This window comes from Crocuta crocuta, unplaced genomic scaffold (assembly GCF_008692635.1).
Source record: "Crocuta crocuta isolate KB4526 unplaced genomic scaffold, BGI_CrCroc_1.0 scaffold3, whole genome shotgun sequence".
Classification (NCBI taxonomy): domain Eukaryota; kingdom Metazoa; phylum Chordata; class Mammalia; order Carnivora; family Hyaenidae; genus Crocuta; species Crocuta crocuta.
The window spans coordinates 8,252,272-8,273,537 of NW_027529934.1; the positions used below are offsets into that span (position 1 = coordinate 8,252,272).

Here is a 21,266-nt window from a genome sequence, read left to right on the forward strand (position 1 = left end):
CCTGTTCCATGTTCAATCCCAAAAGGTCAGAGATCAAGAAGGAAGTTGTTGAATGACCAAGATGGCCTTCGTGAGAGAGACCTTTCTATGAAAGCATGCTCCCAGGAAGCAAGCTGAAGAGTTACAGCCTAAGTTCCTATTCTCCCCCATCATAATTACATGACCTGCATGGAAGGGGGGACAGGGAGAGACAAGGAAAGTATTAGGCACCATGAAAGCTGTCCATGCTGTGGGAATTCACCTCCCTTTGCCAAGCTGTCATCCTAAGAGATCAGTGATGTATGATGCCAAAGGGAGGTGAGGGCAGAGAATACATTAAGCAACAGAAAGGTTATATGGCACCCCATTGCACAAAAGTCTACTGGTGCTATGTTCCCTGGTCATTCAGAAGTATTCTGGAATACTTCTTGGTAGAATCGAGAAGATTTGCAAGCTGTATCTTTCTTAAAAGTAGGCTCCACGTCAGAAATCATGTAAGACATCTCCCAAGACCCTTCATGGAATTGTGAGGGTAAAAATGTCTTGTGAATTTCCTAGGCTAAGATGGGCAATGATGACAGCTTTTCATACTAGTCCAATGGAAATGGAAGAAATAGCCAACTCCATAGAGGTTGCGCCTTCTCCCAGAGGCCACCTGTCAATGACAGCTCTAGAAACTTGGGATTCCCCACAAGCCTCTCTCCTACCCTGTGAGGTCCCAGCACCTAGGACTGGTCATTACACCGAGATGAGCCAGAATCTTCTAGCTATTCCTCACAGGAGTATAGTACAAGTTAGAGTCAGGAATCCTAACTGAGGAGGGTGTGGAAGTGGTGGAAATTGCATTTGCATTATTTACACATTAGCCCAGCATAGCAAATCTGCCTTCTCAGCGGAAATGACCCAAGGCATTATGGAGGGCAAGTTGCTGACCCAGAAGGAGGGTAACAGCAGCAAGGTGCTACCGCTAACCAAAACATAAATATGGGTAAATGGAATAGAGTCCAAGCTCTGGTGACTGAATCTTACTTTGGAATGGCCGTTTCTCCATTCCTCATCCCCAGGCTCCCAATCTAAATGCCATTGCTTTTTGAACACCTATGACATTTCACATTAGAATATGGTCTCGGCAGCAAGGGGAGGGGGGAAGCCAGTGATCTCCAAGAGTCCCCATCTGAGGTCTAACTGAGCCTCCTCTGGTTTTGGGAGAGCAAATCTAAGTACATTTTGGACCTCAGGAACCTGGGATAAGAGTCTTTCTCCATGAGGCTGTGTACTTTTCCCTGCGCTTGGTCAAAGCAAGTCAGGGATGGCTCTTGCATGTTCTTCCTCGTGGCTTCTCGGGTCTGGAAGTCTATGTTTACCTGGAGACACAAACAGAGAGCATGGTCACAGGCCCTCAAGGGCCAAGGTGCCTGGCAACTGCTCCTAGCTATGTAATAATTATTAATAGCAGTATCTTATATATGTTGTAAGCTTATTCATGCTTTTCAAAATGTTTTCATGGAGGTTATCCCTTTTAATCCCAGCAAGAAACCTGTGAGGTCTGAAGTCCAGATAGTCTTTGTCCCAGTTTACAGGTAAGAACACCAAAGAAAAGAGATACTAAAAGGCTGCTCTAAAGCAGTATGGAAAGTTAGTAACAGAGCCAGGGCAAAATCCCAAATCACTTAACTCCTAATCCAGGGGTCTTCATGATGTCAAGCAAAGAGTGAAACTGAAGGTAAGTATTAATGTGGATTCCCTAAAGTAAGCTTACTCCCTTGTTTGTTCTTAACTGCTAAGGAAACAAATACCCCAGGAGGAGAGATTATGGTTAGAATGGACATCTCTGTTCTAAGCAGCATTATAAAGAGCCTACAGCATCCTGGGCACTGGGCAAAGACCTTCTACTTCCCAAGTAAAAGCATATAACTGAAGAGTCCTAGGTACATAATGTACCAAAACTCATAGACAGCAAATATTTTTCTTCTATAAAACCCTCCAGGGTAAAATTCTGTTTTATAACTTGGCACATCCATATATAGAAATTCATTTTATTATTATAAAAGATAATAACTAATTATAAATAATATAAATGATGATAGTGACTCATTAATAATCAGTGACAGATGCTGAGTAGGTGCTTTATCCCTAATATTCAGAGTAGTCTTGAAAGGTAGGTGATATTATACACTTTCACATCGGGGCAAATGTGATTTAGAGAGACTAGGCAACTTGGCTAAGACCACACAGCTAGTGACTGGTGGAGCTGAGACTGGAATAAGATTCCAAAGTGGATGCTCATCCATTAAGCCACGCTGCCTTCCACTAGGAAAACTAACATGGATTCAACGGCGTCTCTCCTGACAGAATCCCTATATAAACACAAGTCCTGCAGGCACATGTTTGACAGACAGCTGAAACACTAACAGAGCTCCTTTTTAGAAGCCCTGGGTTCTGCACCTTAGAAGTGACCCTTTTTTCATTAAGAGCCATCAGAGCGGTGAGGCTCAGTTCAGAAGATAGTCCCCATCAAACTGGCTCAAACCCCCACAAAGAGATGTGAGCCAGGAGCCATGGATAGAGGTCTTAGAAGACTCTCGCCACTGCCAACACACCTCCCTCGGAGCTTGCACATCCACAAACTCCTCAAAGATCCTATGGGCCTTGGAGACCAGTTTTGCCGTTGATCTGGTCTTCTTGAACTCCTCACAGGCCAGCCAGAATTCTAGGTTCTCCTCGCTGAACTCGGTCTTCAAGAAGGCGCGGAAGGCGGCCACCCCATCTGTGGGTGTGGGGGAGGTGAAAGGGAAGAGAGATAGAAAGAGGCTTAAGCTCATGAACTGTAGAAGAAAGAGAGAAAGGTAGTAAAAATGTGAGACTGGCTCTAATTTTCCAATCCCTACTGCTCCTCCACATCCTCTTAAAGATTCTACCCCTTAAACACACAGGTACCCTCGGAGGCAGGCTCTGTTTCCCACTCAAGGATCAGAGCGATACTAAGGAGAAACATTTAGGAAGTCATAGTAATAATGACTATGAGAAGCCCTGGTCACTGCTCATCAGCCTTCAGTGGTCACTGCCTGTCCCCTAATGCAGAGTCAGCTGTCCCCTGAATCTACTGGTGAGCCCGTGTTTCTAACTAGGCCAAAGTGGTATTTGTAATGCATTACGTACCCTAATTCAAGTCAACCACCCTGAAAAAACAATCTGTTACAAGACAAACTACAGGAGGGGGTGAATGCCTCAGGGCAAATCCGTCACTACTACCAGAAGAACGTCTGAAAGTAAACACCCTACTAAAAGTCACTGAAGCCATTCTATTACCTGCCCAGCCTCTTTCAAAAAACTAAAGGTCTTCGAGGCCACATGTTTTAATGGTTCATCCCATGGATACTTTATTTTAGAAGATCTTGCTTATCAAATTACATGTTTTAATTCAGATTAATTATAATTTTCTCCCAAATGACTTAATGATGAATACACCTTTTCATTTTTTTAAGTCAATGTCATGAATGTTGCCAAAACAGAGCTTCTAATCAGAATAAGATGAGCAGGGTTACCACGTAGATTTGAAAAACAACATTCATTGATTGCCTATATACTCAGTTAATGTTTTTATATTAAAATATATTTTATGAATTATCTTAACCCTCAACACACTCTTCACTAATCAAATAAGAGCTACAGCTTTCTACAAACTGTCCTCAGAGGATGGCCAGACATAGTCTAGAATAAAGTAACCGCACTGGTTAAAAATGACCCTGGGGGTTCCTGGGTGACTCAGCTGGTTAAGCATCTGACTCCTGATTTCAGCTCAGGTCATGATCTCACCATTGTGAGATCAAGCCCCGAGTCAGACTTTGCCAGGTACGGAGCCTGCTTGGGAGTCTCACTCTCTCTCACTCTCCCTCTGCTCCTAAGCATTCTCTCTCTCTAATTAAAAAAAAAAAAAAAATGACTCTGGCAACAATGTTTTCTTTCTTTTCTAAAACTTGTCAAAAGGACAATATGTTAACAGTTCTTAACTCCAAGTGATGGGATCACCTGAGCATCTGAGGCCCAGCAATGTGCTCCAGGACGATGTACTGCCCAGGGTCATGGATTGGTGGCACCATGCTATTGCCATATTTAATGTTTGTTTTTACTTTTGTGAAACGTTTTCATTTCTCCTAATTAAAAAGTCATTGGATATCTTTGTCTTTAAAATAGATGTTATGGTACACCTGGGTGGCTTAGTCAGATGAGCATTTGATTTCAGCTTGGGTCATGATCTCCAGTTCATGAGTTTGAGCCCTGTGTCAGGCTCTGAGTCTGGAGCCTGCTTCAGATTCTGTATCTCCCTCTCTCTCTGCCCCTCCCCCACTTGTGTTTTCTCTCTCTCTCTCAAAAATAAAGAAACATTTAAAAAATATAAACTAGATGTTATCATGCCCTTGCTAGAACAACAGTCATAAAAACCAAGACTTTACTTGCAAGAGCCAGAAAATTGAGGTAGAAAAGGGTTTTGAAGCAATTCCCAAATCCAAACTTTAAATCAAAAAGAAATCTAAATTTGGAGGCCTGAGTTTTAAGTGTTTAACAAAAGCAGGGTAGCCATGAACTTTACCATCCAAGCCAGGACATTTTTGAGAGTGAAGAGGGCCATGCCTATTAATTACACAGAGACAACGGGCATAAACCATGACTACCACAGGCAAAAACCAGGACATACGGTCACCTTAAGACAAGACATATGGTCCTCTAAGACAAGGAGTATGGAGAAAGCAGAATATGATGTAAGGTTGTTTCCAATCAGGCAGGATGGAAATAAAATTGCTCCTGTGCCAGGGAGGGAGAGGGAGTAACACAGGTTAGACTCCTAGGATAGGCTGGCTCAGGGACCCACTCACCCTCATTCCTACATTGGGTTTAAAACCCTGAAGAAGGAGTAGAAATCCAAGATAAAATGAGAATCAAAGACAGCATGAAATACTAGCATGGCAATGATTATGCAGAGAGATGGCCAGAGAATCATTCATTCAACAATTTCTTTTATAAAATACTAATGCATAAAATACATCAGAAAACAGGCCATAAAACCCCTGCCCATAAAATCCCTTGTGGATGCTGTTTTTTCCATACCTTGTCTCCTCCAAGTTCTTACAGAGGTGATCCAGAAGTTTCCACAGACTCCGAGGAACTCAGACCTGATAGCTAGCCTGCCTGTCAGGAGACTGTCATTGCTTGCAGAAGCAGATGTTGGATGGAATATCTTTTGGAGCTGTGGAAGCCTGGAAGGAGACTCAGTGCCCATGAGAGCCAAGGCAGAGCAGGCTCAGCAAGGTGGTCTCTGAGCAGTGGAATGGACACTCTCAGTGGATGCTAGGAGGATGTGAAGCCCACGGGCCAGAGGCCTTCTTCTGCTGCTCCTCCACTGTGGGCAGGGGGTGAAAAGGAAAGGGTAGGGAGTGGATGCTAAAACATTGTGTATTTACCTAAAAGAGTAAATTCAGGGGTGCCTGGGTGGCTCAGTCAGTTAAGCATCTGACTTTGGCTCAGCTCATGATCTCACGGCTGGTGAGTTCAAGCCCCGCGTCAGGCTCTGTGCTGATAGCTCAGAGCCTGGAGCCTGTTTTGGATTTTGTGTCTCCTTATCTCTCTGCCTCCTCCCGACCCCCTGCTCTTTCTCTCTCAAAAATAAATAAATATTTAAAAAAAAAAAAACATTAAAAGAGTAAACTCAAAGTGATTTGGAAGAGTAACTTGGAAGAACTTATTGTTTTTAAATCAGAAGAGACTAAATACCTTAAATGGCAAAGCTTTCAAGATTTGTTGTTAATGTTAGATTTTGTGTTATTTTCCATCAAGCAAAAACAAGCACTTGTGATTAACTTGAATCAAGTTACAGATCAAGAAAGAGCATTACCTTTCTGCCTTCATTGATGGCATTGGTGAAGAGATCCTGCTAGGCAAACTGTCCATGCTAGATGAGACGCAGATATTATCTCCTTTCATCAAAGTCTCAACTGTGTTGGACCTTTGTGCAGATTAAAAAAGAGAGAGCACCTGCAAAGTTCCCTCAGGAATATTGCTGTACTTTTCTCAATTTTATAGAGGAAGAAGCTTGGAGGAGGGGCTTGACTGAGTGCCTGCAAGTAATTCTATGTAGCATTAAAAATATAAGGTATACTAATCCCCAATCCAACATAGCAATAACGTCACCTCCACCCATTCGTTCACTCATTCATACACCCGTTATGAGACTCAGGCATCCTGCAAGGTGCTAAAAACAGGCACAACAAAGCCCTCAGAACCTACAGGAGAAGGACCATTTGAGCCAAGAAAACATAATTTGGTAATTATGGTATATATGAAAAGTGGTATGACAGGGAAAGCAGAGGTTGCTGGGAAAGTACCCAGGAGGGGTGCCTGAGCCAGACCTAAGGAGGAAAGGCAACATGTGCAGGAGGGAGAAGCTTCTAAGCTGAGATGCAAAGTTGAGGAGAAGGAAGCTAAGTGAAAGAAGGGAAGAGAAGGTAGAGAAGAGAACTGCAGGAAGGGTGAACCACACAAGGGAAGGCCTAGAATTAAGAATGTTAGAGTAATTAGAAATATTTCAATAAGATTAGTGTTTAATAATAATGATGGTGGTGATGATGATGATGATGATGATGATGATGATGATGATGATGATGTAGTAAACAATTATTGGGGCACTTGGGTGGCTCAGTCAGCATCTGACTTGATTTTGGCCCTGGTCATGATCTCACAGTTCGGGAGTTCAAGCCCGGAGTTGGGTTCTGCACTGACAGCACGGAGCCTGCTGAGATTCTCTCTGTCTCTCTCTCTGCCCTTCCCCTGCTCTCACTCTCTCTCAAAATAAATAAACATTTAAAAAATAATGTAAACAATTATTGAGCCTACTTATAAGATACATCATGAGGTCTGTGAAGGAGCCAGAGAGATGGATAGAGACAGAAGAAGTGCTGCAAAAAGCCAGGGAAGAGAACATTTCAAGGAGGAGGAAGTGGCCACATGTCCAGCACTACCCAGAGGTCAAGTTAGCTATGGTCTAAGGTGTGGCTGTTAGATTAGGCGGTGAGATTCAGCAACCATGGGAGGGAGCAGCTTTAGTGGTGTGACAGAGACCCTAGGTGGTGAAGGAGAGGAGAGGAAGCAGAAACAGTTAACTCCGATGTCTCTTGCAAGAAGGGGAGCAGAAAGATCAGACAGCTTTACAAGAAGGAAGCAGGAGGTCAGGAATAAATGGGGTTTTCTGTGTTTGTGTTTTTTGTTTTGTTTTGATTTTTTTGTAAGATAGTCTTGAGTATGTTTGATGTTGATCTAATCAGAAAAGACTGGTTGAATAGAAGGAGTTGAAATTAAAGGAAACAAAGAATTTAACTAATAAAATATCACCCCTAGGAAGGTAGCGACATAAGCCTGTGAACAGAATTATGATGGAGAGAAAGAGAAAGGGCTGTGTGTGGATACCGGGAACTTTCTGGTTTGGGTGCAGGAAAATGAAGGAGTTCCCATCTGATTTTAGCTGGAGAAGGTGATGGGACCTAGGGATGGTAGGGTTTTATTTGTATGTACTTATTTAGGATTTGGGGCAGATGAGTTTTATCTATTTACAATATGCCATACTTTTTGCTGGGGATTTTGCAAACACTCGCTAATTTATTTTCACAATAATGCTGATCCATAGATAGTAGCACTCTCGTCTTCCAAATGAAGACATGAAGGCTTACTTACAGAAGTCAAATCAAAGTCCCAGTTATACACCTGGCAAGAAAAACCAAGTTTCCTTACCAGGTCCCTATGACTCCAAAGCAAGATCTTTCCAGATGTGTTTGCAGGCAGAGGGAAAAGAGCAAGGGAAGATAAAAGAAACAAAAGAATATATCTGGTGAAGGCAAATTCTAGAGAAGGAGGGGGACCAAGAAGCGTTAGAAGGACTTGTGTTTCTTAAAATCAAAAGCAGAGAAAAAGAAAGTATGGTGGATGGAGATGGAAAGAACTGGTTGGGGAAGGGACATATTTGAGATGCATAAGTATAAACAGCCTTGAACTTCATTAATGTGGGGTGAAGTCCCTGTGAAGGTGGTCTGTCTCCATGTGCTAGGTTTTGAGGATATGACATGAGTAAATCGAATGAAGTCACCACCTCACAGAACTCAAAAGTTAGTTTAGGGTCACATATAGTGAGCAATAATTTAAAATAATTAATTGAATAATTGTTAAGTCCAGTGTGTGCTGTAGAGGTTTGGGAAGGGTTGAGAACAGCTGCTTTGGAAAAATGAATAGGAACATGGTAAGAAATAGACAGACACTTATAAAGGCCTCAGTTCCAGTTCCTGGACAATGTTACAACAAAGATATGATCTTGGACAAGGGAGCAAGAACTTTTAGTTTGGGGATGTGCCTCTCAGTCAAAGAAAGGACCATCAGATGGTCCAGGTTGGTAAATGAAGCTTAAACGTGGAGAACAGCAGGATTTAGGATCTAAACATTGGAACATAGGAAAAGGGGAGAAGGATAAACAGGAGGTTAAAAAAAAAAAAAAAGTTGAAGTTAGAGAAGGAATTTTGAAAACAACCACTGCAGACACTGATTGATCACTGACTTTGGGCCAGGCACTGCACTAAATGCTTTCTGTACCTCTGGCATTTGCTCCACATCGCAAACTTATAGCATGGGTCCTGATGGTATTGCCATTTATAGATAAATAAATGAAGCTTCGAGAAGTTAAATAACTTGCCCGAGGTCACATGGTTAGTAAGTGGCATGGACACCAAGCTACAAAGCTAGTGTTCTTATGTGAGTAAGGAGTCCAGTCTCCAGCTCTGCATCTGGCGGCGTCCACACAATGCCTGCACCAGCAATGGCTGGGGGGAGAGGGGAAGGGAATGCCACCTTGCCCAAGACCGGGGGGCCATGAGTAACTCCATGGATGGTGAGGTTTCCACGAATGATGGCAACAGAAAGAGTCCCTGTGGAAGGCAGAGGTGTATCTTGGGTAGAAGAACTACCTCGAGGCAAGGATGGGCATTGGAAACAGAATTCAACTAAATTACAGTGAAAGCAATGGAGATGGACTCAGGGGGAGTGGGGATTTGAAGGAAATGCATGGCAAACTCATACCCAGCTCATGATTTTCTGTCAGCTTCACTGAGGCAGCCTACAGAATCCTTCTTGTCCCATGTGGGACTGGAACACCACTGTCCCAGTTGGAAGCATCTCTTCTGATCAGAGTCATGCCCATAACTAGCTCAGTGACCTTGGACAACACATTTGATTTCCCTGGGTCTCAGCATCTTCATCTGAAAGTGAGGCGGGCTGGATCTTATTAACTCTCCCTGGGGAAGAGTCAATGCTCTGCTCTGCACTCCCTTTGCAAATCATGCCTGCCCCAGACACAGCTCTTAGCCAATTGTTTTTCTGTCCTCCTTCTCAGCAACATCATCACCACCATACACTGATGATACACCACGGACAAGTTCTATATTGTCCAATCTACATATGTCAACTCACTCAATCCTCACACTAACCCTATTATCAAGGTAGAGGTTCTGGAGTCAGAGAGCTTGCCTGGGTCCAAATCTGTGCGACCTCAGAAAAGTGTCCTCACATCTTGAAGCCCACATCATCTCATCTGTAAAACAGGAATAATGCTGAGATTTACTGCACTGGATTGTTCTGAGGACTGAATGAGGCGATCCATGCAAAAGTGCCAAGCGCTCATTACAAGCAGTCACTAAATGTTGGCTCACAAAGAGGGAAAGTGAGACTTGGAGAGTTTGAGTTCAGTGTTTGGAGTCACTTGGCCAGTAACAGGGGACAGTGGTTTCACACACAACTGTGTGACTTCAGAGCCCAGTCTGCCTGTGTCTCCTCTCATGATCGCTGGAGAACCTCACGTTATCTCTTCCTCCAAAGGAGGGATGGACAATAACGCCAAATCGAGCAGTTGCCAGAAAGTACGTGACAGCAGAACAAATGTGACATGTAGCTTACAGAGCTGCAGATTCTCCCATCTGCCATCACCTTATCTGTGAAGACAACTGAAGCCTAAATTCTCTTGTTCCTGGATCACTGATGCCTCCCCGAGCATCCTTCCCGAGACACAGCAGCGTCACACAGAGCAGACTGGCACATTCCCCAACGGTGGCCTGGGGACACTGTAACAAAGCATGGCTGAGTGACCTTGTAAAGACGCCAGAGCGCTTTCAGGCAGCCTCAACCCCAAAATGCGGTCATCTGCATTTCCAGGGCTGGCTTCAGAGAGAGTAGAGAGGAATCAAAGCAAAATATAGCACTTAAAATTTGACAGGGATTTCAAAGGAAGAGCTTGAGGAGAGACAGGGAGGGTCAGGACCTGAGAAGCAGTAGCGTCTAGAGAACAGATAGTGGCAAAGATAAAGCTCACAAAGCCCTGCACAGACTGTCCTCCCCACAGCCCTCCTCCCCTCCTCGCCCACCCCTCTCCACCCCGATCTCTCACCACCTCCTTATTCCCAAGGCTGGCTCTGGAGGGAGGGGTGAGGGTCACTGTGCAAAGAGAAACTTCACCTGGGAACAATGGAAGTGAGAAGGGATGGAAGCCTCTCCCCTTCCCAGAGCGGATGGCGGGAGTGGGCTTTGTGTATAAACCACCTGCCCCACCTTCCTGGATTCTGGGACCCAGGGAAGGAATTGGATGGGACCAGAGCCAGAAGCATTCCTTCTTCTCAGCTACATCCTTTCCTCCCCTCCCACCTCTTCCCAGCAAACTTTCTGTCTGGTTCTCGCCCTGACTCTGCAGCATCTTTTCCCAGCCTCTCTCCCTTTTCTGCTGTCCTCTGTCCCTTGCTGCTCCTCCTTCCCTCTTCTCCCTTCCTTCTCTCCATCAGGACCCTCTCCTTCCCTTTCTGCTTGTCCATAAACTGCAGTTGGTTAGAATGAAGGATGTCAGTTTATCTCTGAAAAGCTCATGAGCATTTACTGGCATCTCCCAGAGTGACCTGCTTTGTATTAGCTGTGCTCCTCAGCCTGGGCCCCTATGTACCCCAGACCCCGCTCCCTCCCAGATACCCAGGGAACTAGAGGCCATCGCTCTAGCACCCCAACAGATCCCAAGTAGAAGGAAAGAGTGACTCCTCTCTGATCCCTGAAGCTAGTCTGCCTGGGATTATGTCCTGGCTCTGACACACACTGGCTAGGCGTGACCTTGGACACTATGCTTAACCTCTCTGTGCCTCAGTTCCCTCATCTGTGAAATGCAGATCCTAACAGTACCTGCTCCATGGAGCTTTGGGGGTGAGGGGAGTTAGGATATGCAGGGCCCGACACTCAGGGAGTGCTCCCTGCCTGTTAGTGACCATGAAGCCTCTATTTTGGTGGCTTAAGAAGTCATCATACAGAATAAACATGCCTAATGCCCCAAAACAATCCTAGTAACTTTAAAAAAAAAAATTTTCTAATGTTTTATTTATTTCTGAGAGAGAGAAAGACAGTGTGAGCAGGGGAGGGTCAGAGAGGGAGGGAGATGCAGAATATGAAGCAGGCTCTAGGCTCTGAGCTAGCTGTCAGCACAGAGCCCGACGCGGGGCTCGAACCCACAAACTGTGTGATCATGACCTGAGCCAAAGTCAGATGCTTAACCGACTGAGCCACCCAGGTGCCCCAATAATCCTGATAACTTAAAGGTGGTGAGTGGTGAACAGTTCAGGAAGATGAGAGAGCAACAGGAGGATCTGTATTTTTTTTTATTTTTTTTTTTTTTCATTTCACTTTGGTTTTCTTTGTATGGCACTCTAAGTAGTCAAGGTTTTATGAACATTACATACTTTTTTTTTTTTTGGAAATTAGTGTCTATCTAGTGCAAGAAGGGAAAGGCTCATGTCCAGAATTCCTGGAACACTTAGCAGAATCTTGGCATCCCCCTGGACATGCACAGAATCTCCAAGAACATACCCGTGGCCACACATGCTGCCTGCTGCCGGCATCTCCCTCTTAGTTCTGTGATGCAGGGTGCTTACATAAGAACCGAAACTGGGTCACTATGAATGAGCAGTACAGCTGGTGCAGCGGGGAGGGTGGCTTAGGTAATAGTTCAAGGTCCAGGAGCCCTGATTCAGCTGGCATGGGGTGGGCTGGAGCCTAGCTCAGTGCCCAGGCTTGGAAAAATACAGGATCACAAGAAAGATTTTTGGGGGACCTCTCTGTTTACCAAAGTGCTGTCCCAAACACCAGAGTTCTCCTGCTTCCCTGATCAATTGGAAAAAATAAACTGGTGAATGGGTTCCAAAGTCAGAGGATAAGAAAGTCAAACATATTGATAAAATCCAGGATGCATATACTAATGGTGAAGTCAAAAATCTTATTGATGTAGAACCAAGTTCACTACTTTGAAATTTATGATGGGAGCAGCATTAGGATCGAAGTCTTTCTCTTGTTTTATCTATAAAATAAAGGTTTTTAAACAGATAACTAGGGTTTAGCAGGGTTAGGTAAAGAGATTATTTAGAGAACAAACTATTTCTAGTAACTGACATTTATTGGCAAGCAACTGGCATGCTAATTAGACTGCAGCCTTGTGATTAACATAATTTTCTTCAATGATCTTCACTTAGTGTATGTATAGCAAAATGGTATGTTACAATAGTAGTAGGATTTGACAGGTATTAGACTCCAAGCCAGAAAGGACATGAGAGACCCTATGATTAAGGCCTACATTGGACACAAAGAGAAATGGTGAGGCTCTAAGGTTGGATGGTTTCTTAATTCTAGGACATGGTAGCAGAAGCCTAAGGACAGCCTGGGTCTTACAACTCCTATTCCAATGTTCTTTTTCTATTTTATCAAGCAGAAGCTAGGTCAAGTAACAATGACAAAAACCCAGCTAGGGCCTGTATCTGCAACTATTATAAGAAATTAGCGAGGTGCCTGGGTGACTCAGTCGGTTGAGTGTCTGATTTTGGCTCAGGTCATGATCTCACTATTTGTAGTTCGAGCCCCACATCAGGCTCTGTGCTGACAACTCAGAGCCTGGAGCCTGCTTCAGATTCTGTGTCTCCCTCTCTCTCAGCCCCTCCCCAACTCGTGCTCTCTCTCTCTCTTAAACATAAATAAAACATAAATTTTTTTTTAAGAAATTAGCAAGGAGTTTTGTATTGAAAGGAAAACTAACAAAAAGTATCTCTAATGGGTAACAGCATTCACAAATGACTCCTTTAATACAAGGGAAGTGTTATAAAACTCCAGGTACACCAGTCCAACACCTAAAAGGTTCCCAAAATTAAATGTCCAGAAACACTTATCTAATTAGTTAGAGACAAGAACACTGCAGGGAGTCTCAAAGAGGGACCAGATCAGATTCTGCTGGGTTTTTAAAAACTACATCCCCAGGTGGATTCTCTCACATATACTGAAGGGAAATTGGGAAGGGATGAGGAAAGGGTGCCAGAAGCTCACGACACGAAGGCGGTGAGGTATTATGGAATTGAATAAGCCCCCACCCCTCCCCCATTCTAATACCATCCCTACTCAACCCTCATGTTCAACCCTCAGCTGTCTGTGGAAGAAGCTGATGCCATCTCTAGCATACAGGAAGCATGAAATCCCTGTTTCCTCGACGAATTTAATGTTGTATTATAATAAAAATAATCAAAATAGTTCTCTTTTGTGGAGCCCCTCTACGTCACATTATCATGCTTAGCATTTCACAACCATAACCACATTTAATTCTCAAAACAATTATGCAAGGCAAGGCGTATCATTCTCCTTTAACAGATGGGGGAAAGCAAGGTTTAGAGAGGTTATGTAATTTGCCAAAGGTCACAGACCCAGTAAGCAACGGAATGGGTGTTGGAGGCCCATCCAATTGCTTTTCAATTCAAACCTTTTCAGCAGAATTTGAATAGTTGCCTTATCTATTCCTGGCACTCCTTCTATAAAGGCTAAATGCACCACATTCCTGGGTGCAAGTAAGAATCATAAGAATGTAGAAAGGTTGGCAGAGGAAGAGACACTTCTTTTCCATCCATGTCTATTTCACATATCTCTTTCTAACCCTTAGCCTCAATTTATCCAGAAAACACACTTGCCATATTTGTTTACTGACTGTGAACACCATCCACCTTATCTGCTGCATAGGTAGCATCATGCCATCAAAGGGTTGTGCTGCCTCAGAACTTTGGAAGGCTGTAATACAGTCTTTAGCATGTTCCTTGGAAAGCACAGGCCACCTGCATCACCAAGATGCTCCGGATTCTTCACTTTACTTGCTTATGTGTTAGGGCAGGGTTTCTCAAGATTTCGTGGGCATCAGTATTACCAGAGGGCTTGAGGAAAAACAAATTACTGAGGCCCACCCCTAGGGATTCTGCTTCTGCAGGTCTGAGACAGAACCCCAGAATTTTCACTTCTTACAAAGCACCCAGCAGCTGCCAGAGCTGCTTTCTTTGGATCACACTTTGAGTAACACTGTTCTAGAATTTTTTGGCTTGGAGAAGGATGTGGGGAGGGCTGTGCAATGAATGGAAATGTGATAGTGAAACTGTACATTCTAAAGCTAATGACCATTTGGATGATCAAGGAAATTAAGGAATTTCATTAGCTCATAATTTTAATGTTTTCGCTTGTTTTGGGTTTTCTGCTTGGTTGCTGGGTGACCAGATTAAGTCATTGTTATTTTTCTATATCTCCATCATTATCCCAAAGAGGCCAATTTTTTTAAAAAAAAAAACAGTTTCTTTATTGGTCTCTTTTTCTTAGAGGTGGATACTAACTCTGTGAATGCAGAAGAGCTTTCCATTGTACTAGTCCACTCTCCTGACAGTCCCTGGGCCTGGCGGGGACAGGTAGGCATAGACCCTCCAAGCTCTGTGAAAACAATGAAACAAAGCCAAGGACCAAATGGATGTCCAGGGTGAGGTGTTCTCTCATCCAGGTATAGGATCAGGCTTTAAAAAAGTGGGTGAGAGGAAGGGGAATGAACCCTATCTACACCTTCCTCTTAAAACTGGAATGAATCTGGGGCGCCTGGGTGGCTCAGTTGGTCAAGCATCCGACTTCAGTTCAGGGCATAATCTCACAGTCTGTGGGTTCGAGTCCTGCATCGGGCTCTGTGCTGACAGCTCAGAGTCTGGAACCTGTTTTGGATTCTGCGTCTCCCTCTCTCTCTGACCCTCCCCAGCGCGGGAGGTGCAAAGACACAGCCAGTCCAGGCTGGCCTGGTCCCCACCTCTCTCAAAAATAAGTAAATGTTAAAAAAAAAAAAACTGGAGTGAATCCAACTTTTATGTCAACACAAACACACACACAATCGAAGAAGGGAGGAAGGGAGGAAGGGAGGAAGGGAGGAAGGAAGGAAGGAAGGAAGGAAGGAAGGACAGAGATTCAGAGTTTGAACTGATTCAGAGTTTAGGACTGAAGGTCCCACTAAAAGCTGGACATGAACCTGATGAAGAAATCAAAGCAGAAGACATACAATTTTGTACCTGCTCTCCCACAACCTGTCAGAAAAGAATTCCCCCACAAGTTGGGTGCCTTCGCTGTCCCGGGCATGAGCTGCAGAGGCAGGAAAGCTTCTGGGTGGGTACACATACATGCCCACACACATGCACACACACAAACCCTCCAGGGCAGTGTAAGGAGCACAGCTCACAGACACCAAGTCTAACTGTCCCTGGATGAGCAGGAAAAAAGACGCCAAATTACTCCACGTTAGAGATCCTTCCTTGGCTAATAAAGTCACAAGCAATTTCAATTTTATTTTTCATTTGTTAGCTGAAAGAAAAAAAAAAGTAGCCCTCAGCAAGTGGCTGTCTCCCAGACCTCCATGGTACCTGTTTAGCTTGGTCCTGCATTTGTAAGCAAATGTGATTGGAAATCAAACTGCTCCAAACATTTGCTTCCCAGATTTTTTTTCTTTCTCAAGTTTAAAAAATAAAGTTGTTTTCTTCTTTTCCTGAGGTTTGAACCTGAGCAGAGCTCCCTACATGACAGGACCCTGTCAAGGAGAGAAGGCTTTGTAACCCAGGTGCTGAATTCAGCCCCTCATTTGGTTGCCTGAGCCATTTCAGCGTTGAAGCAGCTTTACGTAACCCTGCAGGCAGCGCTGACTCAAACCACCTGCCGTAGGTGTTCGGTTATGGCTCAGCCTCCCTGATTGCCACAGACAGCATCCTAGAATAAGCGGGTAGTACTGGATCCAGTCTCTGAAACACTATCTTTCAGATCCTTCATTGTGCAGATGAAGAGCCAGATTTTCCAAGGTATTGAGGGGCTCTAATCAAGGCTGCCCAGCTATTTCGAAGCAGAACCGGGTTAAAATCATTCGGACACAGGTCTGACTACCAGCTAACGTTCTTAACGTAATTGTGCAGAAGCATATTCTCCAATTAAGTGCAAACAGGGCTCTAAACTGAAAGCAGATGTGCTGCTGCCAGGTCAGTAAGGACTTCTAATATTGACAAAATGAAATTTAAGAGGAACACCCGATATCAGGGTTCTATTTGGCATCTTGAGGCTCCCTAGCCTCTAATCAGCACATTATTATTTCTTATGTCCACATCTCAGAAGGCTGCATTCTCCACGAAGGATGTACTGCCCTGTCCATCTTTGTGCCCCCACCCCCAACAAACTGCTTAGCACAGACTTCAAACACAGTGAACACTTAGTACACCTTTCTCGAAATAAATGAGTGCCCAACACACTTGAGCAGAGCAGGGAAGGTAAAGATGCTCTTTAAACTGAGAATGTGGGGAAAAGAAAGAATTACCGAAATTATCTGAAACAGAAAACTCAGGGAGGACAGTTGCCTACATACAGAGGATTACCAGGGAGGTGGGTTCTAGACTCATGCACGTTGTTTCTGGAGCTCATTCAGTGATTCTCCTTTCTTTACTTTTTAGGACATTTTGCTATCTTAATTGAAAGCCCTGCACACCTCTGATCAACCACTGTCCCTCCTGAGGGACCAGCACACATGCAATCCCTTTGGAAAAGCTTAATCAGCTCTAATTGAGTCACAGCATTAACCTAAATTAATTAGACTTTAAGAGAGTTGTCAACACCCTTCAAGGTAACCTGGGCTCCAACTCTTCCCTAGCCTTCACAGGGAGAAGGCTATTGAAATTCTACCAGTGACCTGTGAATATAGCCTCTTTCTTCTCAAAGATATTCACTCCATTGGCTTTTTATTTCCATGCTAAACAGAAATCAAAACAGAACATCAGACTCCAAGAAGGATCACAGAACCTCGAGGCTGGAAACAACCTATTTCTGTTGCGCTTTGACAAAGAAGCAATGTGGTGGCCACTTAGTGGAATCCCCATCTCAGAAAGGTGTAACTGACTTCCTGGAAACCAAATGCATCCCTAACAGAAGGAAAACCAAGTGTGCTCAGCTCTAAAAGTCATTGAATCAAACACACAAAAGTACACCTTTTGATCTCCAGGTCTTGTCGCTGTAGCAGTCCAAATATACCCTAAGATTCCATCCGCTAATTTAACCACCATAAGCTCTGTCTTTAATGGCTCAGCATTAATAATTGGCAGCAAATTTTGCAAATTTATTCTTAAGGCACATTTATTTTGTGTTTGATAAATGAAAGCAGCATTAAAAAAATACCATCATATTCTTGCAAAACACCTTTAAGTAAAAAACCCCAATAAAGATGTCCTCTTGTGAAGATTCCCATACCCAGGTGATAGGTAGCACACAGGTATTTCTATCACCATTCTAGAATGAGGAAACAGCCTCAGGGACTTGAACTAAGTGAGTCAGTCATGAGGCTGAAATAGAAACCAAACTTCAAGATGACCTTGAAGTAAATCCAGCCAGAAAAGGTGTAAATTAATAGTGACACTTGTTTAGCCTAATGTGATTCTGGAAAACAAGACAAAAAACAGCCTCATAGAAACAAGCCTTCCTGCCAAGTCCTAAGTATTATTGAACATATGCCATTACCTTGGCGAATTCACCACATAAGCTGGCTGTTTGGGGTATAGCCACACATCACACACGCTCTACCTGTGCTGGCTTGTTTTCCTTCCTGAGTGTAATCCACAGAACACTCAAATGACTCTTTGTCTCATGAAACTACTTGCTGCAATATATGCTTAGTTTTAGATCTCACATTTTATTTTAAAATCTGTTCAAGAGCATTTGTTAACTAGTTTATTAGGATCAGGAGCATAGTCAGAGGGAATAGTCCATTCAGCAGAGAGCAAAATCACTTCCAAAGACAGCTGAGAGACTCCATCAAGGCCACTCAATTATCTAGTAGCCGAGCTAGGTCAAAATCAAGAACACAGGTCTGACTACAAGCCAATGTGCTTAGCCTTCTCATATAAAATCATGTTCCCCAATTAAGTGGAAACAAGATTCTAAGCTAAAAGCTACCCTTCTGTACCCAGATCAATCAGGGTTTCTACTATAGGCAGGAAGGATGTAAAAGGAACCCTGAAAGTCTGGGTGAATCCTTTTCTCTGCAAAAGACCCTACTCTCTTCCTCACATCTGCTCTCCTACTCCGATGTATTTCTTGCCACTAGGATTTCTTTTTTCTTATGTTTTTTTAAGTTTCATTTATTTATTTTGAGAGAGAGATGAAGAGAGAGCATGAGAGGAGAGGGGGAGGAGCAAAGAGAGAGAGGGAGAGAAAGAATCCCAATCAGGGGCTCGAACCCATGAACTGCACCCTGAGATCACGACCTGAGTCAAGATCATGAGTTGGAAGCTTAACCCACTAAACCGCCCAGATGTCCCACCAGTAGGATTTCAAAGCCCGATGATTTGGACTTGCTTATAAGAAAAAAGCAAGAGCTGAAAACTTTGGCCAGCATCAAAGTGCCCTTCCTGCACCAAAATATGCACGATTATGTCTGTATTTGCTGGTGGACAAAAGGCATGAGAAATGAGGAAAAGGGAAAACAAAAGAGGAGGAGCAGCAGAAATGTGTTCTAGGAAAAACCACACCCAGCCAGAAACTGAGGAGTGTGATACAGCCGGGGTAGTAAAACCCCAAAATAAAAGCAACAAGAAAACACAAAACTATGCCAGCTCAAGAGACTAACAAAATGCACAGAATATTCATTTGATGGATGAGTAACCCAAGGCTCTCCAGGGACTTGGACGAGGGTCATTTAATTTTATAAACAAGATCTGAAATGGAAACTAGATGGTCATTCCCACTGAGCCCATCACTCTAACTCCCTAAACTGATTCTTTCTTGCTAGAACTGCTGAAAACAGGAAAGCTTCTTGGGACCATACTTTCAACGCAGAATGCAGAAAAGAAGGCCCTCTTCCCACTACATTTAAATTGTGTTTTGTTATCCATCCACTCCCCTAAGCAGGAGGCTCTATGAGGGCAAGGGACCGGAGCTGTCTGGGGTACCCAGCACAGTACCTGGAGCATGGTGGGCATTTGGTGCCTCTTTTGCTAAACGGGTGATTTTCAGTGACACAATGAGACCTGAGCTCTACTTACACTTATGGGAGAGAAGCACGTCAAAGGAATCTGCCCACCTCGTGGCTTCTTCTGTGGATAGTCTCCTAGGAAAGAAGAAACATCTGTCTTGAATATTTCTGAAAATACCACCCCCTCCCCAGTCAGGAACCATTAAGATGTGCTTAAGCAAACAAATCAGAACAATGAGGAGAGGGGGTACAGATGAAGAACTTCCCACAGTTCTGTCACCGTCAATGGGTAGGTCCATTCTTAAGTAACTGATGACAAACCTCACTATTGGAATTCAGTGTATTTAGTACATTGCCTTTCAGTCTAAAAAACCAAGCTAAGTAAGTGCATGATATAAAGATGCCAAGACAGCAATAGAAAGAAACCAGCCTTAGAGTCAGAAAAGGTAGGCTGAGCTCCTGACTCCATATTTTACTGTGACCTAAATCTCTTCACCTCTGCAATGGGAATCATGATGCCCATCCCGGAACCTCACAAGGGTCAAATGAGGTCATATCTAGGACATCATTTAACACAGTACTTGGACAGTATAGGCACTGAATCCAGATTATCTGAACCTAAACACATTTTTAGAATATATTTGAGTGTTTGTTTCCAAACTGAGAGTTCAGATTGCCAAATACATAGAACTAGGGAGTATCCTTCATCACAGATTTATAAGAGTGGTGGATAATAAGTTTCTCTTAAAAGTAGAAAGAGGGGGTTGGTGCCTGGGTGGCCCCATTGGTTAAGCATCCGACTTCAGCTGAGGTCATGATCTTGTGGTTCGTGGGTTCAAGCCCCACTGTGCTGACAGCTCAGAGCCTGGATCCTGCTTCGGATTCTGTGTCTCCCTTTCTCTCTGCCCCTCTCCCACTCTCATTCTGCCTGTCTCTCTCTCAAAAATAAATAAACATTTTTTTAAAAAGTAAAAAGAGGGTTCCTATTCTGAGTTAAATCATGCATTTTGAAAAGGAAAGCACACGTCCATGCACTCACGTTCAGGGATATAAAAGGAGCTGCCAAGTGGCAGGGATTTACTGTCACTCGGCTCATCTGGTCCAACTCAGTAGAAAAGAACAGGGCCTACAGCCCCGAGGTGGGCTCCCCATTGTGGGCCCCCTGGGAATGCCATGTGGCCACACTACTCACTTGAGGGCACGGTTGGGTTTGTCGGGAAGAATAGCTGTGAAATCACTACACGAGTCTGACTTGTGAGACAGGCATCCCAGGCGGGTTCTCATCCCTTTGTTCCTGAAACAACACAGGGCAGGAGGACGGGGGACTGTTGTGATCGTGGCTGTCAGCTCCAGAAAGGGCCCCTGGAACGCTGCCGCGGGAGCCTCAGCTGCCTCCCCTGCCCCTCCATCCTGCCCCAGGCGCTCCCTAAAGATTTCACATTGAACAAGAGGAGAAATACCTGGAAGATCAAGGGATATACTCACTCTCTAACTTGACTACTGGAATGGTAATAGGTACTTTACCCCCTAGAGGCTTAAGGCTTTTTCAAAGCTAACATTCAACTCGATAGTAAGTCAATGAAGGTCATTAGCTTGGAAGAATTTCTAAATTAGGATTCTCTGTAGGGAAAGGAAATACAGTGAAGACAAAATAACAATCCACATTTTGCTCTCCCGCTAGGAGGGCAAAGGAGCCACAGCAACAGCAGCGGATCCTGATTGCAAAGCTTCAGAAGTGGTACCCACGCGGAGAGTGGAGCGTTGCTCACAGCATACAGGGGTGCAGATCACAGAATCTCAGCACACAAATGAAGCTTTAAGGCAAATTCATTCTGACTCAGGTTCTCCCCACTCATCCCCAAAACCTTGGCATATATATATATATATATATATATATATATATATATATATA

General features: G+C 43.9%; 1 protein-coding gene across 1 annotated transcript in view; it reads right to left on the reverse strand.

Annotated features, from left to right (window-relative positions):
* Positions 1 to 1,160: 1,160 nt before the first annotated feature.
* RGS8 (regulator of G protein signaling 8) overlaps positions 1,161 to 21,266 on the reverse strand; it is a 21,999-nt gene continuing 1,893 nt past the window's right edge. Inside the window, exons 2-5 of the mRNA XM_077763118.1 lie at positions 20,547 to 20,648; positions 19,425 to 19,489; positions 2,580 to 2,746; positions 1,161 to 1,343 (exon numbers count right to left, since the gene is read on the reverse strand). Of these exons, the coding sequence (XP_077619244.1) occupies positions 1,161 to 1,343; positions 2,580 to 2,746; positions 19,425 to 19,489; positions 20,547 to 20,648 (517 nt within the window). The remainder of the gene's footprint in view (positions 1,344 to 2,579; positions 2,747 to 19,424; positions 19,490 to 20,546; positions 20,649 to 21,266) is intronic.